This window comes from Triplophysa dalaica, chromosome 19 (assembly GCF_015846415.1).
Source record: "Triplophysa dalaica isolate WHDGS20190420 chromosome 19, ASM1584641v1, whole genome shotgun sequence".
Lineage (NCBI taxonomy): Eukaryota > Metazoa > Chordata > Actinopteri > Cypriniformes > Nemacheilidae > Triplophysa > Triplophysa dalaica.
Genome location: NC_079560.1, coordinates 13,295,171 through 13,321,097, shown reverse-complemented (window position 1 = coordinate 13,321,097; position 25,927 = coordinate 13,295,171). Strand labels below are relative to the sequence as shown.

The 25,927-nt window shown below is 37.1% G+C and overlaps 2 protein-coding genes across 3 annotated transcripts; one reads left to right on the top strand and one right to left on the bottom strand.

Moving 5' to 3' along the window:
* On the bottom strand, nucleotides 1-2,794 carry cryba1b (crystallin, beta A1b). 2 transcript variants are annotated; one of them, XM_056730937.1, is made up of 6 exons: nucleotides 2,645-2,794; nucleotides 2,153-2,225; nucleotides 1,814-1,932; nucleotides 1,580-1,721; nucleotides 586-728; nucleotides 1-375 (listed from the first exon to the last, which is right to left on the bottom strand). In XM_056730937.1, the coding sequence occupies exons 2-6, from the start codon at nucleotides 2,195-2,197 to the stop codon at nucleotides 228-230; spliced, it is 597 nt and encodes a 198-aa protein (XP_056586915.1). In that variant the 5' UTR covers nucleotides 2,198-2,225; nucleotides 2,645-2,794; the 3' UTR covers nucleotides 1-227. The 2 variants fall into 2 exon arrangements, with proteins under 2 accessions (XP_056586915.1, XP_056586914.1); XM_056730936.1 differs by lacking the exon at nucleotides 2,645-2,794 and having other exon boundaries at nucleotides 2,153-2,320.
* Nucleotides 2,795-4,563: 1,769 nt separating this feature from the next.
* unc119b (unc-119 homolog b (C. elegans)) lies at nucleotides 4,564-25,430 on the top strand. Its single transcript, XM_056731296.1, has 5 exons — nucleotides 4,564-5,020; nucleotides 21,495-21,608; nucleotides 22,552-22,642; nucleotides 22,882-23,054; nucleotides 24,043-25,430. Exons 1-5 carry the CDS (start codon nucleotides 4,726-4,728, stop codon nucleotides 24,153-24,155), a joined length of 786 nt encoding a protein of 261 aa, XP_056587274.1. The 5' UTR covers nucleotides 4,564-4,725; the 3' UTR covers nucleotides 24,156-25,430.
* The last annotated feature ends 497 nt before the right edge of the window (nucleotides 25,431-25,927 follow it).

Genomic DNA, 25,927 nt, shown 5'->3' with positions numbered 1-25,927 from the left:
CTTCTCTTCTTTTTCTTATAGTTCCTGCTGTGAATAGTCTTTCTTCGCGTCGTGGGTAAAAAAGTGCTGTGGGCTTGTTACATTGGTTTAGCACCAGTTTACCAGCCAGCCTGGTCAACAAACCATCCTGCATGGCCGGGAACGGAGGGATAGAGGGAATGGAGGAAGGAGAGGATCAGAAGGAGGAAGCTGAGAGGTGAAGTAGGGAGGACACAAGACGGTTCCTCTCAGTGCTGGATCCTACGGATCGACTGGATCTGGGGGGTCTGAGCATGGCATCCGTACTCCCTGTAGTGCCTGTACTCGCCTCCATGGCAGTCACACTCCATTATGTACTGGTAACCACGGTAACCGGGATACTGATAGCATACAAAGCTAGTGAAATGAGAAAAGAACACAGAGGCATGTGTGTTAGCATGGATTCCTAGTGCAGCATTAACCTCTTCGTCTTTCAAGATTTAAAGCTTTTTTCATATGAAAGTCGCCCATAAAGACGAAAGCCATCATAACCTACAACCACATTTTTGGATAACAGTGTTATGATTCTAACTAAATGAACTCAAGTGAAGCCTCGGGGATACTTACGCGCCACTCATGACCTTGATGGAGCCAACCTCATTGTTGCACCATCCCATAGCCTGCAGGGAGGGGTAGTCATTGCAAACCTCCCACTGCTTTCCAGTCATGTTCTCACAATCGAAAAGAGTCATACGGGAATCTTTGTGCATCTGATTCAGAAAAAAATGCATAAATTGAATTTAAATGGTCGTTCCCAGTCTAAATTCTGATTGGTTGATCCAAGCTGTTGTAAATAGAACTGGTGTAAAATTTGTTTGAACACACACCTGTGTCATTCCATATTCATTTTATGTTAGATTGATATACAGCATATATTAAATATGATAAAATATCTTTTTTTACTAAAACTAAATAGCGTTTTTACTGAACATTTTGTCTGCTTGTCAAATTTAAGTTCCACTGTTTAAAAAAAATCAATAAGCCAGTCTTTCAACTTAAATTACATATGTGACCCTGGACCACAAGCACAGGTATAGCAATAGCCAACAATTCCTTGTATTGGTCAAAATGATACATTTTTCTTTTATGACAAAATCCATGAAGATATTTTGTAAATTTTCTACCGTTAATATTTAAAAACTTTATTTTTGTTCGTGAATGCAGCTAAATCGTCAACAAAAATGGCCGGAAACACGTCTACAAACATTGCTCACTGCTGCTGGCTCTTTGGGAATAAGTCCACTCAAGTTTGGTCTCTATGTAAAGCTTAGAATTTCTGCTTTCGTGTTCATCTACTCTCCTCAACGTCATTACAAACCAGTTACTTCTTAGCAACGGCCTGCTACAGCGCCTCTGATGGACAATATTTTTTGCACCCTGGGATTCCAAATTTTCAAATGGTTGTATCTCGGTCAAATACTGTCCTATCCTAACAAACCATTAATGGAGAGCTTATGTACACAGCTTTCAGATGATGTATAAATCTCTTTTCCAAAAAATTGTAGTCCAGGGTCACATACTGTATATTGATAAGTGTATTTTATGTTTCCATATGTCTTACAGCAGAATAGACAGGACGGAAGGACATCATCCTCTCGATGCGATAGGCATTGTTGCCACTCCAGCCCTCCCAGCAAGGATAATCTCCCTTTTCCAGGATGAACTGCTGGCCATTGAAGGAAGTGTGCTCAAAACCAACCCAGCTAGAGTTAGAAGAAGTGATTTATACACATTAAGAGACACGAGGAAAAAAAAGAGATGTACTCTGGCTATTAAAGATGTTGGTTTTACTCACGCGCCACACTCCACCTTCAGGGAGCGGACGGTCTCCATACCGAACTCCATGATGTTCTGGCAGCAAGCCGTGAATTCGCAACGCCTGCCCTGGAAATGCTCCTGGTCATACACGGTGATCTGGAGAACAATACAAGTGAAGTAGTTTTTTGAAAATCACAGCGAACTGGAGAAATGCAACATGTGTCTGTATGATTTAAATCAACATTGATTCAATACACGGCATTTCAAGATACAAAGATTTTTAGATATACAGATAATAATTCATGATGCATTTTAGTGTTTCAATGGTAGCCAGTTGAGTTAATCTGAAGTCATTGAATAGAGTTGCAAACTGTACCTTCCATGGTCCCATGGGCATGGACATAGGGTTTGTCAGAGCCATTGTTTCAGGTATCTCAGCGCTGACTGACCTGCATGAAAGGAAGGTCATCGGATGAAATAACTCCACATATGTTCATTGAACCTGTCAATTGCTTCCCTGTCAACGGACAAATAACCATCCTGAATAATCACAACAGTACTAAACATGAGAGCCTTCTTGTCAAATGTAATGACACGTGAGACTTTATTGCTGTCTGACAAGCATGAACGCTTCTTATGTGATGGGCTTCAGAATCCTGTCTAACGCATGTCACTTCTCCTAATGAAAGCCGTCTTCTTCAAATCCCCTTGTTGAATCTCATAAATTTCTGCTGTTAATGAGCCTCATCATCATTATAATCAGCATGTCTGGTTGTATCTGTGGATCTTTGTTTGATATGTCATTCTGTGCAGTTAATTGTATTCTAGTTTGTTTAATCACTATCAGGACAGGCATCACCAGACTTACCAAACAGAACGTGCTGTGTGCGTTGAAGGGAATCCACCAAGCGGTCGACTGTTCAAGCATTTGTGAGGGTATTTATACGGACTGGGCTTCAATGGGGCTCCCTGACCAACGGACCCAGGCTGCTGTCAGCACTTTGCTTTGGATGCCTTTTGTTTCTGACCTGAGCTGTCTTTTCTTTCCTCCTCACGCTCTTCACAATGAGCCGACCTGCAATCTCGCGAGCAATCTCACATATACACTACATGACAGTCCACTTTGCACTAAAGAGGAGGCAATGCATAGTAGACTAAACGTTTTATTTTTAGGTCTTATTTTAGTGAGGCATGAATTTCAGTGCCTTCTCTACGGCGATGAAGCTGATACTACTTCTTATCAGTCAGACGAATATACAAATACACCATTTAAAGAATATAAAGAATGCATTCACATTGGAGGCGGTACTGTGTGTCATTGGAAATTGATGCAAATAGGTTCAGTAATCCAAATGAAATAAAACACAACTTGACACAAAACCTCAACATTCCTCATGTTTTTCTCAAAACAATAGCCGTACACATTGCAGTCAAAGCATTGTTTGGCCAACAGAATGTCCAAATGTGTACACTGTGTTTATGTGTCGGGCTTTGTGTGTGTGTAGTTTGAATGTAGTTGTTTGTCTCTGCATGTGCATGTGTGTGACGGGGTTTCTGCTGATGAGAGCATTCAGACTGTGATGACAAAGAGACGAGCCAGCTCAGCAGGCCCAGATGTAACACACACACACACACACAAACACACACACATATGCTTCCTCATGAGATCTTATGACATATTGCATAAATGTGAGACGTGAAGTCACCAAGTGGCAATTCTGATAATGAACTTACTATTGGCGTAATATATTAGTTGAAGTAATATATTAGACTTATTGAGAATGTCCAAGCTGCAATTAACTGTTTGGAAGCCACATTTAGAGCCATAACTCATGTTATGGGAGTACGCACACATTCAGGTGCTATGGTCATCTGTGTACATTATTATAATATCTGCAGTGGCTTGTTTGCGGAGTCTATGTAGCAGCCAGCGGCTCGGGACACTTATTCCATTGGCATGGATTATAATCGTTCCTTGGTTTTGTATTAAAGTATTGAAATAATCATCAAAGCAATACAGGTTAATGGGAGTTTTTAGAACTGGAAAGTAGGGTCTTTATTTGCACTTATTCTACAAATTGTCCAGTGTATTTGATCACAGGAGGTCACAGATGCTTTTTATTCCTGAAAAACTACATGTGACTCTAGTAGAATGGCCAGTCTTTTCTTTTTGTGTCCATTGTAATTTCTTTTGGGATTGTGCACATTTATAAGGGACATAAATTCTGATTATTATTACAAGAGTTTTTAGTTCAACCTGTCTTGTGGCGTCCTCTAGTGGACTCTTCTAACAGCTCACAGCTGTAAAACGGAAAACGGAAGTTCTTCTGGACCAGCAGCATTCCTTACATTTTCCTAATTGGTCTATACATATTATAAATATTTTAAAATATGAATAGTGCAAATAAAACCCTCCCACAACTGGATAAAGAAAAACGATTCAGAAATTGTGTTTTATAAAGTTGATTAAGTTTTTGTTTGTTGCAATAATGCACGTTTGAACAATCGACGAATCAATTTGGACTGTACCACACGACAAATAGGGGCGAATGCAAAGCGTTTTTATCAAATATCCAGAACACACTTTATACTAGAATGCCCAAAAGTCACTGACTCACTATATACCAAATGATTTCCCAAATTTCACTCTTTACTGTCCTCAAAACAGTGACTTTACCGAAGTCAAGAGATAATCATCAAGTGGTGGTGTCGGTTGTTGCCACGCACTAGTGAGCGTCAAGCGACCCCGCCCCCTCTATCCTACATTGGTACAGTCCTCGACCGAAGCGCCACAGTGATTCAGATTGAACGCAGACAGACGTTGAGCGGAGAACAGGAGGATTTAAAAACCTCTAAGCGGGCGACCTGCTCAGCCCTTCGGGTGTGGGAGGGTGACTGTTTTGTGTCTTTGCTAGACCGGGGGAGCAGGGGGAGGAGGAGGAACGGATAATGAGCTATTCTTGTACCAGCACAGGCAACAGCCAGGACCCATCGAGCTCTAAGAAATCCGGCGTCGTTAATCCCGGTAGTTGCAGCGGCGGCGGAGACACCGGTAACGGCAACAACAGCCACAGCATCCGCGGCGGCAGAGCGAACTCGAACCCCGATTCAACCGAGGCCATGAAAGTCAAGAAGGGATGCAACGCGACGGATGTCGGGGTCCCCGTAACCACAGAAGAAGAGCTGCTCGCGAACAAAACCATCACTCCCGAGGATGTGCTGGGATTGCAGAAGATCACTGAAAGTAAGTGCTCGTGGGTTCGGATCGCGTTCGGGATATTTCGCATTTCTTCGGGTAACATACAAAGCGGTCGTGTAGGTTGCGACGTAGGAGGCTGATTCAGGATTTAGCATTATGAGTAATCGCACAGATCATCACGTTTATTAACGCTTGACTATCCTTGGCCATATTCTAAATATTATAGTTCACCAAACAAATATCCGTCATTAAAACAGTTACATTTAAGAGAACAGATGGTAGAGACTGTGTGTTTATCAAGCATCAGTGTTTATTACAGCCATCAACATCTCAACCCGCTGGCGTCTAAACATTACAGTGCATTCATATATCGTAAACATTATACAGGATTCAGGGTTGAGTTGTGTCTTCCACACTGCTTACATTTTATTATAAAAGCGAAATTTGCAGTAAACGCAGTGATCGCAGGAATCAACTATAAGTAACCTCTTCAGATCTGTTCTTTTCAGTACTAAGCATGGTTAGGTAACAGGTGGCAAGTAAGCTCTCCATCCATGGTTTTAAAGGGACAGTTCACCCAAAAATTTCATTTTTACACACTCATGTCTTTCCAAACCTGGATGACTATCTTCGGAACACTAGAGGAGATATTTTGAAGAATGTTGGTAACCAAACAACACTTGCCCCCAGTGACTTCCATTGTGTGGAAACAAAACCACTGGGATATTTCTCAAAATATCTTCTTTTGTCTTTCACAGGTTTTGGACAAGATGAGAGCGAATAAATAATAACAGAACTTCGTTTTTGGGGGAACTTTCCCTTTAAGGTCTTTGTAAAGCCATGTGCGTTGGATCTAAAAGAGACTTCATAAAATGCTTCCTAAAACTCTAAAGTCTGAATCCATTTGAGACTTGTATTCAATATGAGCTCTTTCATCGTTACTTCTTCATATGAGTGACATGAAATTGGTTGCTCTTCGCCTGCAGCTGGTGGTTGTTGTTCATGATTTGTGTTGTGCCTAGTCATCTCTCCATCTCATTTATCTCTCTCTGTTACTCATGCATACATTGTTGAACGAATGAGTTTTACTCGCAATTCTCCCCCACTCACTCTCACTCATATATTTACTCTTGCTAGGAATGTACCCTTGACATGTCAGCCATCTTGATCGGTTTATGGTTCGTAAAAAGCGCATCATTCATGTGTTTCATATGCACTTCTCACTTTGAGTAAGTCACAAACATGCAAGATCAACTTGGTTTGGATGATTCAAAGTCTTGTAGGCTTTAAAAATGAGGTAGTACATGCAGTTCCTGCCAATCTCATATAAATCTTGAGGACCTATACAGTAGTATTGCATACTTCGCATCTTCTAAGAGTATTACATTTGATCAGATTATAAAACACAGATACATCTGTGTGGTAATCTCCGGAAAAAGATGAGCGCCTGGAGGCATGCAGGGGGGGCGGAACTACAACACAAACACACAATACATCATCGCATTGATTCATTATAAATTTGTGTTGTTTACATTATGCACGTTCAAACCGATTGCCCAAAAAAAACACAGACATGATATGACTCAGTTTGTGCGTTACGGCGTGCAATCTATCAATTTTAAACAATCTCCAAATCCAGTCATATATCCACCGTTTATTTAACTTTTGTCACCGAAATGCTGTACGCAAACAAGCACAGCTAAACTTCCGTCAGCCGCGTGAAGCGCATTGATGGATGTGCTCTTTCTCATTCTGGCTGGTTGACGCGTGGGCGTGCTATTTTGCTCACTGGTAGACGTGTGGGTGTGCTTTTCTGGGAGAATTGTCGAATATGGGACTCCGAACCCTTGTTTCGAAACGAGAATGCCTAATGGTACTCTGCTTTATTAATGTTGATTTAAAGAAGAAGAGTTTTGCTTGCTGAGTAGGCAGTTTCTAATGTGCCCTAAATATAATGTGAGGTTCATACTGGATTCCAACCCACTCAACCAACATGTTCATTTGGTCAAAGCCGTTACATAATTTCACCTGCTTGTAGGATTTGACTTCATATGCTATCCTGTTTGGCCTCGGTAAACATCTGAAAAAATCTGCCCACACAAATCAACAAACCTCTTCGCTTATTTTGCTCATGACATATTTTTATTTTGGTTGGTTTGTCGGTGTCATCACAGAGATTTAACCTCAGCTGTGATGAGTGTATTGTTACACCGTCAGATCCTGACAGTTTGTCAGCATTTGAAGCCATTTAACTGCTCTGTTTTTCTCTTAAGAGTCATTTATCTCACTTTGGCGACCAAGTGATTGTTTTCATTTTTTGTCTGTGATGTATTTTTAAGGACTGAACAGTCAGCTCTTCAAATTCTGCAAGCTGAAAAGATTGCTTTCCTTATTGGACTATTATCATGATCTGAGAACAGATAAGAGAAGGTAAATACCCAAAATGCATTACTGGGTCATATGTTGTGGCTTTACCATGGAGACTGTTTCTGTAAATTGCAGGTGAGGGTTTTCCTGGGGCGACAAAATCCTTAAGGGAAGGGATTTCCTTCAAGTGCGTTGCAACAAAGGTCTCAACCATCACCCTTACCTATTAGTTTACACTGATTATTCTACTGTAGTTTCTGTCAAAACACAGCAACAAAGAAGCGGTTGCCATAGTTGCGCAATAGAACATGCATACCTTTAAAATAAAACAAATTTAACATTACAGCTTCTAAAACATTTGACAATATGAGAAGGACAGGAAAAAGATGACACTAAAGACGTTAAAGATATTATTTAAAATAAATATGCATGAAGGAAAAACACTCTAAAACCGGTATAATGCGTAAACTTGTATTTTTTGTCATTAATTGTGTATCATTAGTCTCATCTTTGAAAATGAGCGTCATACTTTCTCCACTTAAATGAACATGATAGCATTCATTGCGTTTGGGACTTAAGGGAGCTGTATTGGTCCTTTAATTTGTTAAGTTAAAAAAGGACTTAGTTGCAAACACTTAATAGAATTTAAGACAAACAATTTGAGATTTTTTTTTTTTTCGCCACTTCCCGGCAAAACAAGCCTCTGATTCAAGCGTAGCAGAGGGATAATGGAAGTTAAACATTTACGTTAATAGCGCTCTAAATCTGGATATTCCTCTTAAACAAAGTCAATGATTCGCTTCAGTAGACCCTTGTTAAGACCACAGAGCCGTGTCGAGCAGTTCTTTGATCGATGGATTCACTTTTTGGAGTTTCCAAAAATTATTGTTAACATTATTCAAGAAGAAAGTCATATTCAGTCAGGTTTCGTTGAGAGTGAAGCTGAAGGGTTTTTTGCCTCTGAAATATCCCTTTAAGTGAACCCTTAGATTTAATTTGCAACCCGTTTCTCTTAGTGGGGGGTTAAAAAGGATACACCCAGCCGTCAGTTTAACCCAGAAAAAAATAGTTTGACCCAAAAATGGGTTAAAACATACAAGCATTTTGAGAATGTAGGGCTTTGGCTTCTGTCAAAAAATATATTTTCTAATGTGTTTGTGTAATGTTGGAATGATATCATCTCCAAATTGCCATGTATCCAGTAACAACCCTTTACTACAAGGTAGGAAAGGAAGTACAAGATGGTAAGAGCCTATCAGTGACATTTGTTTGCCCTTAATCAAACAGATGTAATGGTTCCATTATGTAGGTTTGAGACCTATTAACAAAAAAATAAATTTTCCATTTCAGGAATCATTAGCATGTGGTTTGGGTCTCTTGGTTTTGTGATTATTAGGTTGTTAAGTGAAAGTTGTGATCCTTTTTGTTTGAGGAATAGTTCCCGAGTAATTAATCTTCTTTCATCGTTCTGTTCCAAACCTTTATAATGTTCTGTCTTCTGAACTCTATCATAAAGTGAAAATTGATGGAGACCAAGAGTTGTCATTCAAACCTCCTAAAAATAATATGAAAGTGCATTATATTCTAAGGCTATATGATAGCTTTGAAACAAACTGAAATGTGTTTAGTGGAAAATCTGGCTTGGCAGACATATCATTCACTTTCATTGTGTGGAAAATAGCTTTTTCGATATCTTGCAATAAATGACTGCTTTTGTATTCCACAGAGGAATGAAAAAGTATGTTTTCGGTTTTAATGTCTGGACTTCAAAAGATCCGGCAGATTTAACCGTCACAAATTTAACAGACTCTCATTTATGGGTTCTGAAGAGAAAAGGGATTCCATTATTTGAGCTGTCTGACCTTTAGTTAACCCTATTTTAACCTTAAGCCGCGGTCACACTTGAATTTTCCCTCCATTGACTTCTATTCATACGCTTGCGAATGCGACAGACAGGAAACGCAAGCCCATGCAGAAATATTTTGAATTTCGCTGCGAAAAACAGTTCAAGTTTGGTGAACTCTGACCTGCGAATTTGCGTCACGTGAGTGTGTGAGACCACGTCAAGATCAAAACGTCATAGCGTATCCTCTCGGTACAAAAAATTCCAAGTTGGAGGAGTCGCTCATTGATGCATTGTCGCATCATCCCGTTTTGTAATACACAACTTTAAAAGATTACAAAGACCAAATAAAAAGAGAAGCGGCTTGGTTTGTGGAGGCAATAGAAACTGGAGTGGATGGTAAAGTTTAAACAGTAAAACGTGTTATTTTATGTGATTGTGCGTGTATGTACTTGATCAACTGTTCCCGCTCCTTTTTCGCAGCACCGTCGGAACGAATTTCGCATGTGCAAATTCAAGTGTGACCGCCGCTTTAACCATTACTAGGTGAAATATAAGCCCCTCATGTTTAGTATTGTGAACTAGACTCATAGTTCTGAAATCCAATTAGTTTCTTTTGTAATACTCTGTGCCATTTACAGGAGAGAGAGAGTCAAACAATAGAAATTCTGATTTTTCGGGCATCACGTGATAATTGAAGACTTCAGATAGTTCAAGTTTTTAGTTCCAGATTAATTCTTTATTGCTTTTATTTTTTTTATTTAACATATCATGTTTTTAAATGTGTTAAAAGTTGACCTCAATCTTTAGCCACAGCTCCATGCATTACTAGTAGCTTCCGGGAACTATTGAGAGGCTCAATAAACTGACATTGTGAATCCTATGGAAAAGTTTTTTTTACAGCAAAGTCGACGTGACTCTCTCTCTCTCTCTCTCTCTCTCAGTGGATCTGTTAATACTGAAAAAATTCTTGCATGTATCAAATGGTTCAGGTGAAATGTACCACTAAAGGCTTAAATGCAGTCTGGATAATTTTCATTATTTTTTGACAATTAAGGTATTTTATGAAGGCAGTTACTTCTTGACAAGAAATTACATTTGACATTTTGATTTTATATTAAATAAGTTACAAACACATTATGAATTTAATTTTAAGCCATTGGAATGAATTAGTACAGCGTCTGAAGAAACATAACAGTTCTTGGTTGAAGTTCATAAATTAAGCGGACTTGTAATTCAGTAATGGTCAGATGTTAATTCAGAAACAGTTCTGAAAGATTAAGTAAATTTGTGCTTAAAAATATTGAAATACTTCTGAATTAATAATTTAGAGTTATTAAAGGAACAGTTCATCCAAAAAATGAAATTTTGTCATTTACTCACCCTCAGATTGTTCCAAAACTGTTTACATTTCTTTGTTCAGCTGAAAACGAAGGAATTTCGAAGAATGTCAACAGATCTCATCCCCCATTTACTGCCATAGTAGGGAAAATAAAAATGATGGGAGTCAGTGGGGCAGGAGATCTGTTTGGTTACTGACATTCTACCAAATATCTTTCTTTGTGTTTACACAAACTCATTTTTCAAAGAACCAACTCATAAGATGAATTTTTTATGATGTGGACTATATTAGTGGTCAGGTTTGCTTTAATATACGTTATTAGTATAATGTCAAACATTATAATATTTTTACATATCAAGCAGGCAGACCAGAAAGTATCTTATAAATTTAACAATGTTGTTTTGCTCCTAAAGTCACACAACATACAAGATGGTGTTTTATGTAGAAGCTTGATGGCAGTTCTGTGCTAAGATTTTCTAAGATCTGCTAGGTGATTTTAAAACAAGTCACTCTGTAACCTCAACTTCTCCAGAGAAAATAAAAGCATTCTTGAAAATAGAAGATTATATTATCATCCTTCCACAGGCCTGTAGCTTAAACGTATAGAATTCAGCCTCTTAAGAATGCAATGAAATCCATGAGACTATGCATAAAAATGACATTTTTCAAATGCATGAGGGTTGAGTTTGAGAAAGTAATTTTGCAGTTATACACCTAAAGAGGTAAATACAATAGAAATCCTTTGTTTGATGTACACTCACATTAGACACATTTGCCACATGAATGCTTATCCTTTTTTAGCTTCGATTTAAATAAATGCTTGACATTCAACACCGCCTCCCACCCGTTCTTTTACTCTATGTTTTCCAGTGTCCGTTTTTACTGTCATTTCCTATGTCTATATCGGCACCTCTAAACTCCAGATGGCTAATCTGATGAGCTTAATGCGCAAAAAAAAGACGCCGCTTCTTTGCAACCTAGTATCCTTAGCATAGCCTGACTCCTTCAGCAGCTTTAGAACAGTAATGGATGGTTCACACACCACCCTGATCACTGTTAAACACTATTGTGGGAATTAAGTGTGACCACAAAATGACCTGTTCCCCATATTCACCACTACATTTGTATAATTTTTTTGTTCCAAAGAGTGTTTATATCATATAACACTTTTTCATATGCCCAATGTTGTTTATTATATTCTGTATTTAAGCATGAAAATAATCTTAATAAGCCGATGGTCGAGTGGTTCGTGCTCCAACATATGGTGTTGGTGCGTCCCAGGCGAGCTGAGTTCGAATTCCGGCTCGTGGTCTTTTCCCAGACCCCACCCCTCTCTCTTATCCACATTGCTTCCTGTTCTCTCTAAATAACTGTCAGTCCAATAAAGGAAATAACGCCAAAAAAAGAAAGAGAATTATCTCAATTATAAAAATATAGTTTTTCCTTCAAAAACACGATATCAAATGTGCTCTTCAATATAAAAAGTTAACGTTGTATTTACTTATTTTATGTGTGTCTGAGAAACCACTGTCAAATATGTTACCCACAAGGTGAACCCCTCTCAAAAAGGAATGGATTGTCCCAATCTCACATAATTTGTATAGTATGATGTAGTAGAAACATGTGAATTAAAGACTAGAATGTACGTCCTCTCTCTTCCCAAGTATTGGCTAAAATAGCAAACCATGTCAAGACTGAATTAGGGAACTGTCAACAATGTTACGAGAAGAAATGGAGTAAAACCTTTGTTATGCGTAGGAAAATGCATTTCTAATCATACCATGTGATCAGCAGTTCTAGGCTTCCATGTTTAGTATAGGGCCAAAACGTAAAAAAAGTGTCAACTCTGTTACTGTACACTATGTTACCCAGTAAAGGTTAAAGATAAAGGTCAATGTAAACTAAACAAACCAGTTAACCATGAGATTGTCTTGATAAAACAAGTGGCTTAAATAGCATACCCGTGTCGAGAGTGGATTAAGGAATGTCAACAATGTTACAACAACAAATAATGAGTAACATTTTTGTGATGCTTATAAAAATGCATTTCTTATGAGATGAGCAGTTCTAGGCTTCCATGTAATACCATGTAATAAAATTAGGTCTTAAAGAATTGGTGTCTGGGATCAGTACACTTTTATTTCATATAACATATTTCTTACGTTTCAAGCAATGATGCTTAAAGACACATGCACAGAGAGAGAGAGAGAGAGAGTGAGAGAGAGGGCGACCACACAACATAAACTCAGAACACCCAGTGGCTGACATACATTTGGTGGTTTCCTGTTGTCCTGTTGACTTTCACTCTGTTTTATGATCATGTGTCTGGTAAACTCATGCCAGTAGGCTGCCGAGTTTGGTGTGCAGCTTATAGTGGACAAGCCTTTTGATATTAATGTAGGGCGATCCAGGGTCACATACAAACTGCCAGAGGCGCGGTGGTCATGTCTGTGCTGACCGTGATGCAGGTTTCATGGCTGGGCATTTGCTATGCTGAGCCTAAACCATCCGGACACGCTTGCAGTTTTGTGACCTCTATCAGGTTTCTCTGTCTGTAGCGTCTCTGCGTGTTTGTGTGCAAATATGAGAACATGAAGTACCTGAGGTTTTTCGCCCCATGCCTCCACATCCTGTTTGTGTCTGTGTGCACAAGCGGTTTGAGATGGCGGTAAACGATGCAAATCATTTTTCAAAATGACTAAGAGCAGCTGTTGAAAAAGTCAAGTCATGATTGTAATTCAAATGTCAAAGGATTGCAAGCATGATGCTTCCATGGGACAAGGCACTTAAGAGCTAACGGTTTGTTTGTTGTCTGTTGATGTACTTCGTTTTGAGGAGGAATGGTAAGAATGGGTCATAAAATGTTAGAGAAAAAATTAAGGTTTTCCAATTTTATTATAAGTGAAACCTGCAGGTTCGATTTTTGCCGATTCAGATTTTCTATCCACAAACTATAATTGACAGTGCATATATAAAACCACATTGACTTCTCTTTAATGCTTATCAGTTTTTAATGAAATTAATTTAAGACAAATTATTGAAAAATAATTGAAGAACTCTTTGACTGATAAGAAGTATAAATGATAAATATAAATGAACAAATGTCAGTTAATTGACCCTTTTCTCTTTTGTGTTCATCTCACATAAGTCTAAGATTAAAAACCCATAGACTTTGGGCCGATGGTATACCGAAAGTGCTAAAATGCTAACTCGCTTCTGGGTTTTGCATACAAAAATACTTATCCCTGGTACACTCCATTCCCATAATTATGTTTGGTTTATTAAAATATAATGCAAAGTTCACTACTTAAAATAATCTAATGTGTAAGTGACCCTAAACCTCTTACTGGTAGTGTAGGAGCACCATCTATTTTGCACAGCTTTGGCTTAAGTGCACCTGCTTGTAACATGCTTTGAATGGCTCTTACAGGAATTGCTTGAAATGAGATGTCTGCACTAGTGATAAAGATTAATGTGATTTAAGAGTGATTCATATTTATTTGAGTATTAACAAGTCTTGTAGATTTGCTAATGAACTAGTTGTGTTTCTGTGCAATTATAGCAAACATCAAGTGGTTGTTTCTTGTTAAATATTCCCACAGAACGAGTTCAAATGGTAAGTTTTATATTTTTATATGTAATTCACAATATGAGATAATATTGGAGGCTTTAAATGTGAAACAGTTTGTGAGTTTTGTCAGTAAAATAATTATACAAATACAATTACAGTTTAGAGAAAACTATTGTCCAATAGGAATCGTTTAGATTTGTCATAAAATCCATTTTTTTACTTGGAGAGCTTAATCGATTATAAATCGATTATTCATTTTTTAACATGCGGTTGATTCAATGTCGATGTGAATAGCTGTGAATTTTATTCTTTCATATTTCCCCAAGCATTTAACATTCATTTAGGGCTGCAACAACGAATCGATAAAATCGATACAAATCGATTAGTAAAAAAGTTGTCAACGAATTTCATTATCGATTCGTTGTGTCGCGCGACGCGGAGACGTTTGGTTATTAAAAAAAAACTTTATTTGAGCGCAGAGCGAGGTAAACACACTCGGTCTCTCTCGCGCACTGATGCTAGCAGAGTTCGGCGCCTGATGATCCAGCATCTGAAACTCAAACATGTTTGAGTCTGTGATGAGGAGGAAGGGAGTTCAACAGCAGGTTAAGTCACTACAGAATCCTACTTTTGTTCCGTTTCGAAGTGAAGAACGTAATGTCCCTGGTGCGGATGTTTACTCGTTATCCAGATTGACAAGCATCACAAGTTAGCATTAGCTCGTTAATAACAGTATAATCAGGGGTGGTGTAGTTACTTTGCGCTTTGCATTGTAAGACTAAAAACACGTTTTTATTCACTCGCCTTTTTTGGACCATTCATTTATCAATCTGTTGTCATGTGTAGCTACACTGCAAAACTTCCTTAGTAATTTTGTCTAATTTCCAGTCCAAATATCTAAAAAATCTTAAATCAAGATTACTAGACAAGAAAATTAATTGATGCTTAAAACTTCTGTTTGAAATGATATCTCATTAAGATTATTTTTGTACCCCATTGGCAGATAATTTTTCTTGCTTTAAGCAAACAATCACTTAATTTGACGTGTTTTTTCAGAAAACAAGACATAATTTCTTATGCTTTTTCATGTGTCTAGTACATGTTTCTTGATATAAGATTTTTTTTTAAATTTGGACTGACAACGGGACAAAACTACTAAGTTAGAAAAGCAATTTTTGCAGTGTATAGGCTATTCTGTGCTTTCTCCCATATAGGTTATTATTGACAAATATATTTGTGTGTGTTGTACTTTTTAATTTAATTTTAAAGTTCTTTTATAGCTCTTGGTCATCTTAAGCTTTGTTAAAATGTGGTGTATAAATGAAGCTTGCACTTACTACAATGATGGTAGTAATTGAATGAATAAGCTTCAAGTGAATTTGAGAGAGTGTGTGTGTGTGTGTCAGTGTTTGTCAGTGTGTGCGTCTGCAAAAGTGTGTGCGTTTGCGAGTGTGTGCATCTGCGAGTGTCTGTCTGCAGTGTAGTGTAGAGAACAAGTTCTTACATTCAAACAAATCCTGTTAAGTTTTCTGATTTGTATTGTTCTTTAGTTTTTATAAATTATTTATTGTTCTGGCAGCTCAGGTGGCACTTTTATTTTAAAAAAGTCTATATATTTGGCAGATGTAAAGCATACATGTGTATGTTTTTTGTGTTAGTCCATTTTTGTTTGATTTTATTATTTTTATAACAGCTCAGGGATGTTCAAGGAGCAACATGCTTGTGCACTTTCTAAAGATTTTAGTTCTGTTTTTGAATAAAGGGTTGGAAATTATTGCTTTTCTTGTGTTTTTTTTATCCGATTCATCGATTAATCGAAAAAATTATTTACAGATTAATCGATTATTAAAATAATCGTTAGTTGCAGCCCTACATTCATTAACGTGAATGTAATTGCTACTTATATCCAGTAGATATCACATTTCTTTTTACAACAGGTGGATGTTACAACACGGAGCATATCGTTCATTCATTGCTTAATTAACAATAAGAATCGAATCGAGAGCTTGTGAATCGGAATCTAATCGGAACATCAGAATCCATACCCAGCCTTATTTCATAAAAGTCTAATTTCCGAGTGGAAAGGGTTTTATTGCGTGCTGCGTTTGGTCAGTATTGCTGTTACATCACCGGAGAGGTACATGGATCCTCCCTTCCCTTTAAATCCCCTGATCGCCTCCCAATCCAACCCTGTGATGCTGAGGCGCCTTAAGCTTCTTAGGGCCTAATCTAGACCCTGGTCTCCTAAAAAAAGCACATGTACTGTGAGTTGGGTTTTGTTAGCTACATTTGCTAGGTAGTATTATGTAGAGTGCAATCTCATTCTAGGTAGAATTTGATTGGACAAAGTTTTGAAATTAATTTTGGTTGTGTTTCCACTGTTGTTGTTGTTGTTTTCGTTATTTTAAAGCTGTATGGTACAAAGTTGGATTGTGCAATGTTATTATTAGCATTATTAGCTTTGGTCATTTGTCCCATGCTACAAATTTGTAGGTCAAAGTTCACCAAAATTGCATTATTGCAGTCTTGGAATGCAACAAAATGTTTTTTTTTTTCATTGAAGCTGAATGTCTGAATGTGACTGAATGGAAGTCAGTGGAACAAAAACTATAGTGTGGTTCAGGGACGTCACTAGACCCCTCGTACCCCAGTATAAACCTGCTGTAACCCAGAATAATTTTAATTGTAAGTTTAAGAAAAATAAAAAATTAGTCTGTGCTATCATTTACATTGATATATTGGATCTATATTCAACCAATTAATTAAATTCAAGCTTGTAAAAGGGATGCAGTCGCACACTCGTGCAGAGTTTTGTGTGTTTCCTTTCAACAAATGCAGCTGCGCAGTGCGCACCTACTAGTGAGGTAGGCTATGAAAACATGACGTCATATATTTTGACTGGATCATTAATAGCCCCTGTAGATGCACATCAGAATTTGTTTTTGCAAAGCAGGGAAATGGAAGCAGAATGGAGATGATGACTTTGAGGAAGGTAAGATTGACAAACAAACTACTGTAAATTCCCAGCCAGTCAGGTCTTAGACATTAAAGGAACATTTCTTTTAGGAAGGCTTTTGGTTTACACCTAGTTTTAAAGTAGTAGAAATTCTTTGCAAGAGGGGCTGTCAAATGATTAATCACAATTAATCGCACCGGGAATAAAAATTTGTGTTTACATAATGAAGGTCTGTGTATTGTGCATATAAATTTTGTATTTATAAACATATACTTATACATGTATATATTGAAGTTAAATATAAAATATAAACATTAACAAATGTTTATATATAATTTCAATTATTGATAAATATAAATAATGCATCTAAATATTTTTAGTTTAGTTTTTCTGTTTATAAATACACAATTAATATGCACAGTACACAGACATGTACAGTATTATGTAAACAAAAACTTTCAATCCGGTTGCGATTTAATGGTTAGACATCCCTACTTGCACGTGTTAGTTAACACATTCTGATACAGTGATGAAGAACTATTTTAAATATGACTGTAAACACTAATTTCAACTAAAATAACATTATTTAGCCCTGAAGTCACTCTCAGCACTGTCTGCCGAGGAAATCAGGAAAAAACAAACAACTGTGAATATTAAGTAGCAGCGACTCTGCATCTTAATAAAGAGCTCATTTGCAATTGAAATGTGGTTGTTGTGTAAGCGCTGATGAATTGCACGTGATGTTTTTGTTCCCATTATTGTTTGCTCTTGTTGTACTGCTAAACTACATGCTGCAGGGTAGACATTTGTTTCCCTTCAGACATTTTATACATCTCCATATTAGTTCATCTGGTGTGTGAGACAGACAGAACAGAATTTTTCAGGTCGATGGAGTTGAATGCATCTATACAATTGTCTTTGTCTTTTATCTCTCTGTAACAGGAAATACAGATTCATTAAGATGAGTGGCATTTATAATGATTCATGTTTAATGGCCTCTGTATGTGTAAGAGTCCCTAAACAGGATATAATTTATGTCAAATAACAGCCCACGGAAACAAGCATTCTGGCATCTCTAATGAACTGCCTTACAATGAGTCACAATTCACAGACCTGTGCAATTTATGGCTGTATTGAAATACCCACAATGCACCTGCAGAGTGACAAACACTGACTGGCAGCGTCACGTCTGAGTCTGAGAGCTACAGGGATTACTGATGCAAAAATAGCACGTACTAATGTGACTGCACGTGTGTTTAAAGTGTTAGTGTTGACTGTGAAGGTCTGTGCCAAAAGAGACACATACTGACTTTTTAGCAAACACCACTAAAAGTCAGCATCAGTTTACATGTAGAGATATTTACACTTACATTTATGCATGTGGCAGATGCTTTTATCCATACTTACATTGCATTGTATTATACATTTGTTTCTGACTATATGCAATCTCCTGGGATCGAACACGTGACCTTGGCAATGCTAGTGCCCTGCTCTATCCACTGAGCCAGTGGAAAGCTGTGAATGAGCTTTGAAGCCCATTATGTTATGTTGCCTAATAGCTTGTATAAGAAGCATGTTTGCCTAGAGGCTTTACTAAAGGATTCGAAAGAAAGCAAAAACAGCTTAAGGCGATTGTGAAAATTAATAGTGAAGATCGCGGTGAAAGTTCATACGTAAGGTCAGGTGAACCGGCTGGGTAAGTCCTGTGCGATTTGCTAGAAGCTTCGTAAGCTTTGGCCTCGGGTTTATTCACAAAAATCACGAAAGAAATATGTATTCTGCATGCATGGTGAAGCATTGAAATAGCAGAAAATTAAGCAGTTGCTAATTATGCTTTTATCTACTCCAACAACTCTCATCATAGACCCCTTTATCAGAATCAGAATCAGAAAGAGCTTTATTGCCAAGTATGTTTGCACATACAAGGAATTTGTTTTGGTGACAGGAGCATCCAGTACACAGAATAAGCAACAACACACAGACCATCAAACAATACAAAAAACAGTTACACAGATGATTTAAATAAGGGCCTATGGGTATAAAAATAAAGAAATACAATACAATAAACATAAGAGTAAAGTTATGTGTGTATGTAAATATGTACAAGTAAAAAATAGAATAGACTATTTCAGTAAAAGGTATGTGTTATATACAGCAAGATGAAATATAATTTACAGAAAAAGTTGTATAAAAAATAGATAGTGTATTATCTGAAGGATATTGAAGATTAACTTTATTATTATTGCACAGTAATTAGAGTTAAATGCACATAAGAAGTCTTGCACGCAAGACATTTTTTTTTTAAATAAAATTAACTGTTCAAGAGGTAGATGGCCTGAGGGAAGAAGCTATTTTTGTGTCTGGTTGTTTTGGTGCTCAGTGCTCTGTAGCGCCGACCAGACGGCAGCATTTTGAAGAGATGATGGCTTGGATGTGAGAGGTCCAGGGTGATTTTCTGAGCCCTTTTCCTCACTCTGGATGTATACAGTTCTTGGAGGGTGGGCAGGGGAGCACCAATGATCTTCTCAGCAGTCCGAACCGTCCTCTGTAGTCTTCTGATGTCTGACTTTGTGGCTGAGCCAAACCAGACAGTGATGGATGTGCAGAGAACAGACTCTATGACTGCTGAGTAAAACTGTTTTAATAGAGTTTGTGGTAGGTTGAACTTCTTCAGCTGATGTAAGAAGTACAACCTCTGCTGGGCTTTTTTAGCAATAGAGCCAATGTGATTGTCCCACCTCAGGTCCTGAGAGATGGTGGTGCCCAGAAACCTGAATGACTCCACTGCTGCCACAGTGCTGTTCATAATGGTGAGAGGGGGGAGTGAAGGGGGGTTCCTCCTGAAATCCACAATCGTCTCCACTGTTTTAAGCGTGTTCAGCTCCAAGTTGTTATGACTGCACCAGACAGACAGCTGCTCAACCTCCTGTCTGTAAGCAGATTCATCACCATCCTGGATGAGGCCAATGAGTGTGGTGTCGTCTGCGAACTTCAGAAGTCTAGAACTTCAGAACATCAAGCCTGAAATGTGTTCACCCAAAAATGAAAATTCTGTCATCGTTTACTCTCATTTACACATTTCTTGTCATTTCAAATCTGAATGACTTTGTAGTGTGTAACATTGTTACATTGACATCCATTATAAGGACACAAAACCATTTCTCAAAATATCTTCTTTTGTGTTCAGCATAGTGGTCGACCGATTATCAAACTGGCCGATTATCGGCGTCGATATTAAGGATTTAGCCGATAATCGATATCGGTCATATTCAAAGCTGATTTGCCGAAAAAGTCATTTAATTTGGAAATGCGCTATTTGGCTCTGATGCAGCCAAGGATTTAGTGAGAGCAGTTGGAACACGTCACTCTAGTTTGTTACCTAGAGTAATGCCCGCCCACTGCCCCTCTGATTTGTTGGGACTAAGTCACGAGTCCGGCCAATCAACGCGGGAGGCTGCGGAACAGAACGTTTTTTTCACTCTCACACTGAAAGCACTTACTAACTGACTTACTAACTTACTAACTGGAGCTGTTCGGGTTCATGCTCTCTGAGGTAAGGCAGCATCAGACGTTGAAATAAATCTCAATCCACTGCACTGAAGATGCAAAACACTTCAATATAATTAGTGCCTGAATTTCGGAGCAGCTTTGTGGGTTCTCAAGCTGCTCGCGACAAATGTTAGATCAAGTTATTTTTCGCAACTTATTTATACACATAAATGTTCAGAGACACACATGGGTGTGATTAAATGCCCGTCTTGCAGACAATAAACTCAAGGAATAGGATAATGTACTAACTAAGTGTGTCTAAAATATGCTTTTAATGTTATAGCTTCATGAAAACATTTGCGGTCTTTTCAGCAACATACACAATAAAGCTATGAAGGCATTTAAATTATTTTCACTTATTATATAAATTCAAATTGTGCTAGTTAATCCAATGATGAGCAAAAGGATTAATTGAATAGTTCTAGTATTGTATGCAATGTTTAAGTCATCGGATCAAATGTTCACAGAATTCTGCTGGGTGCTCCCTTCTTTCTTTTGTTATTATTAATATAAGTGTTATGATTAAGATTTCTCAGTCAGAATTAAAAATGTTTCAAATGTTTCAGAGCCTGTGTTCTTAATTTTTATATAAATTTACGTTTTTACACCATATCTGTTCAAAATATCGGTTATCAATCTAATTCACATGGTAACAATCAGTATCGGTATCGGCCCTGAAAAACGCATATCGGTCGACCTCTAGTTCAGCATACAGATTGTGAATGACATAAGGGTGAATAAATAATGATATAATGTGTTTTTGGGTGAAATATCCCTTTAACTTAAATTATACTGGGTGTAATCTAGCAGTACAAAAAAATAAAATCAAATTGACTTAAAAAATGATGTTAATATGTAAATGGAGCTAAATGTGTTTCTCTTTGTCTGCAGATTATCTGTGTAGTCCGGAAGACAATGTGTACAACATTGACTTCACGAGGTTCAAGATCAGGGACATGGAGACAGGAACGGTCCTCTTTGAGATCACCAAACCTCCGACCACAGGTGAGAATGAGTTTACAGCCCTCCCTCCATCTCCAACGCCATATTTCTGGGTTTTTTAGTGTACAGACCATTGTTCATATAAGCTTATTTGCTTAAATTGATTTTGATGTTTTGCAATAATACCATCCATGTGTTTATTCTTTAATACAGAATTATAAAGAAAAAATTGCACATCTTTATTTATAAAAGATAAATGGGCTATGTTTAGATTAGTGAAGAACAGTTGATTTCCTCTGTATTATTTATATTTAAAAATGTTATACTGCACCTGGCTAAGAGAATTTGGATGTGTGTACTTCAACTATTTGTTTATTCTATATTAACAAATGACCCTGTAAACATAGTAGATCACCACACTACAAAGAAAGGTGCGGTGTGGGGTCTGAAAGCCATGAATAATGTATTGCAGTAGTGACACGTGATGCTAATGTATCAGATGTCTTGTGTTCTTCAATAGGCGTTTGTTGATGGAAAGTTGACATACTGTAGGAAACTCTGAACCACATGTTACTAGCAAGGGCTTATGACATTTGACTTGCAAAACACTTTCCTTTTTTAGAAACCTGCTTTACTCTTCAGGTTTCTAAGATTAATGGTTCATTGTTTCAAGTGTATTTGTTTGTACTTATAAATCAGTAGTTGTAATTCAAATAATTTCCTTAAAATAACTGCAACTTCTAAGCAAAATGTCTACTTGTGGTGATATTATATAACTGCTTGTTAAGCTTATTTCTTTTGGTAGATTACAGCACACCAGGACTGTATTTTAGCTATGTGTTTTGTTTGCCTATGGCATCTTATTTGGCAGTTGGACCTGGAAGAGGTGGTTTGTGACGTCTCATTTAACATTGGATTAATTTTTAGATCAAGGTCATGATGCACATACTTTTATATCTGTGATGTAATAAGTTGTTTTTAATTATTCTGTATGTTTTATACAAAGGGGATAAAAGAGATGTTGATCCAAACGCTGGACGGTTTGTACGTTATCAGTTTACGCCGGCTTTCCTGCGGCTACGACAAGTAGGAGCCACGTAAGTACCAACAAGTTTTGTAAAGGCTTACAAAAAATGTAGGCGAAATGTAGTTTTACTCGCTCGCACCTATGTGTGAAATTTTACCATCGCAATTGCGACCATCTCGGTAAAAGTCTACAGACCTGCAATGAATGGAGGGCTTAACAGTTTGAGGAAACGAAGATGTGCATGCATATGGGTCAATACATAGTATGTAATGCACCATATAATATCTTCTCTTGATGTCGTCCCTTCAGTGTTGAGTTCACAGTAGGGGACATCCCCATAAATAACTTCCGGATGATCGAGAGGCACTACTTTCGTGAGCAGCTGTTGAAGAGCTTTGACTTTGAGTTCGGCTTCTGCATCCCCAGCAGCAAGAATACATGCGAGCACATCTACGAGTTCCCGCCACTCTCAGAGGATCTCAGTAAGTGACATTGTCTTTAAAGAGATGAGATTCTAACAGTGACCCCTGTTGGGTGTTGGCCCTTACCTGCAGCGAGTGTTTTAGATGGATCACTGTTTGTTGAATCATTTACATTTATTTTCAGGACGGCTTTAGATATTGAAATTAATTTCAGACAAAAGAGTTTAGGCCATGGTGCTCATGTATGGGTGTTATCCTTTTTCAATCTTTTCAATCAGTATTCAAATTCTGTGCCTTTTTACTGTACCTCTATATAAGAGGCAAAGACTCTTTATAATTCATTAATTCGCTCTGCAACTACATTAATAATTGTTGAAGATACACAAAACTTAAGTAAAAAACAAATCCTGTTTTAAGGGACTTTCAAACAATTAATTGAGATAAATAACATCCAGAATAAAAGTGTGTGTTTACATAGTATATGTCTGTGTACTGTGCATATGAATCTTGCATTGATAAATGCAAAAATATATTCAAACACGTGTATATACTGTATATATACATTTAGGAAATATTTATGTATTTATTTACATTAACCAATAATTGAAATTATATAATAACATTTATAAATTTTTATAGTTTTCTCAAATATATACATACATGTATGTAAATATTTATATAAATACAATATTAATAGACACAGTACACAAACTTTTACTCTGGATGCGGTTGTTGTCATTTGACAGCTCTACCTGTTTTACTTAATAAAAGCTTACAAAATAATTTTAATCTAGTGCAGTTGTTTAATTGTATAAGGTAAAAAATTATAGTTTTAACTTGTATAAAATAATATAAATCAAATTATTGTAATATAAAATTTTTATATTTTGTATTAAGTATTATATAAAAATACTTAAAGGAACAGTTCACCTTCAAAATAAAAATTCTGTCATAATTTACTCACCCTCTTGTCATTTTAAACATGTGATTTTCTTTTTTCTGCAAAACATAAAATATATATATGATATATTTTTGTTCTTCATTCCAGTCTGTGAGATGTCCCTGCATCCCTACGAGACGCAGTCCGACAGCTTCTATTTCGTGGACAACAAGCTGGTCATGCACAACAAAGCAGATTACTCTTACAGCGGAGGCCCTTAAAACAGCAGCCGAGAGTTTGACTGACAGACCTAAGAACCAATCACATGTCTTTCTCCACCAGCCATGCCCTCCTCGAGTCAACGTCATAGACGACCGGCGACAGTGCGTCAAGACAGAGCGTTTCTAGAGAGTCTTACCATCATACATATGCATACATGTTCAACTCTGATTACACACTGCCATTGTTCACAACACATCAGCAAGTATTTCTATTCGTTTATTTTGTTATATGCCCAAACAAGCAAATTAAATACAAGTGCAGGTCCGTTTTTGTATGGGCAAGGTACTGTGAGGTAATGTGAATGGTACTTAGGTTTAACGTTCATTGTTTGTGTGTGTGTGTTTTGATGACTTTATTTTGTGCGTGTTTGTTTGTATGTGTGGGGGATACATTAGAAACAGATGAGATCATTGTGTATCGCCGATTCCTTTTCCTTGTCGGAATAAGCTGCGTGTTTCATACTTGTGAACTTTTCATCACATGGTAAATAGATGATTTTATGGTCAGACCTCGACAAACAGTTGGATAGATTTGTGTTGCATTAGATATATTTTGATACGTGAACCAAGTTGAAACTTGCTTACTTTTGAGATGTTGATATTTGTGTGGAATTAAAAAAGCAAAAACGTATGAGAACAAAGATTACAATTGTCTTGGATGTCATTTGTATAGCCAATGGCGTGCAGTTGAGTACATGGGAGTCTGGTTTGGTTACATGAGAAAGTTACTGACAGAACGTTATACATCATTCTCACACGGTGAACAAATGTCAGTGCCGATGATGTATTTGTGTGAAAACATCTAACAGGAATGTGGCGCACGTTGCAAGCTTTGACATCTGAACTGTCTGGATAGTGTGGTCTCTTGTATTCGTAGAAAAATACTTAAAGTACTTTAAAAATCATAGTGGTCAAGAGGCGTCACCTCTCTTCACCCTTTCTCCCACATTCCAGTGATCTCTAGGCTCCACATGGATGTTTAGTACTTACGTGTAGCGGAGGTTAGATCTAACATTTTACATAGGGATGTGTCGGAATTATGATCCTTCTGCATTCAGGAGAATGTTTCCGGTTTAGTGAAAATTACGCTTTCAAGAACTCGGAGTGTCTGTTAAAATGGATGAATAACTTGAAAATGTTTGTAGTCAAAGATGTAACGGCTTTATTTATGATTGATTTATTGTAAATGATTTTGAGGACATAAAGTGAAAATATGTTTTGGACATTATGGAATAAAAGCGAAATAAATGTATATGTTGAATTTTTTTGAAAATATTGAAGTTCTCTTTTTTTTATTCATGAATTGTGCTTAAATGTTCCATGTTGGTGTTTTGCTTTTGCTTAAATATCAAATCGGAATCTTCCAATATATATCTATAGGCTCTTAATAATAGAAATAATAGGTAATTGTAGAATAGAAGATAAATGTGTCGCCATCTAATGGTAAGGTTTCGAATTTCAACCAATAGCTCATTCCATGCTGATGTAAGTGATGTAAAGGACACTTTCTCACACATTTGATATAGTTGTTTATTGAAAAAGGGACATTGACATTGGGTAAATAAGTGCTGTCAAATCGATTAATAGTGATGTGTGTAATATGTGTGTGTCATGTACAGTATATATAAATACACAAACATACATGTATATATTTTTGAAATATGAGTAATTTTTGTTTAAACAATGTAAATTATATTTCAATCTAAATTTCTATGTTTTGATATATATATATATATATATATATGAACACACACAAGTGTGTGCATGTGTCT

What these genes read in the sequence shown, in the direction of transcription:
- cryba1b (XM_056730936.1), bottom strand. Translation starts at nt 2,245, where the DNA reads ATGACCTTCCTTTCATGCAGGTCAGTCAGCGCTGAGATACCTGAAACA. An exon ending in TGCCCATGGGACCATGGAAG is followed by an intron (nt 1,933 to 2,152) that starts GTACAGTTTGCA and finishes ATTGTTCTCCAG; the next exon opens with ATCACCGTGTATGACCAGGA. An exon ending in TCCGTCCTGTCTATTCTGCT is followed by an intron (nt 729 to 1,579) that starts GTAAGACATATG and finishes TTTCTGAATCAG; the next exon opens with ATGCACAAAGATTCCCGTAT.
- unc119b (XM_056731296.1), top strand. Translation starts at nt 4,726, where the DNA reads ATGAGCTATTCTTGTACCAGCACAGGCAACAGCCAGGACCCATCGAGC. An exon ending in ATTGCAGAAGATCACTGAAA is followed by an intron (nt 5,021 to 21,494) that starts GTAAGTGCTCGT and finishes CTTTGTCTGCAG; the next exon opens with ATTATCTGTGTAGTCCGGAA. An exon ending in CTACGACAAGTAGGAGCCAC is followed by an intron (nt 22,643 to 22,881) that starts GTAAGTACCAAC and finishes TCGTCCCTTCAG; the next exon opens with TGTTGAGTTCACAGTAGGGG.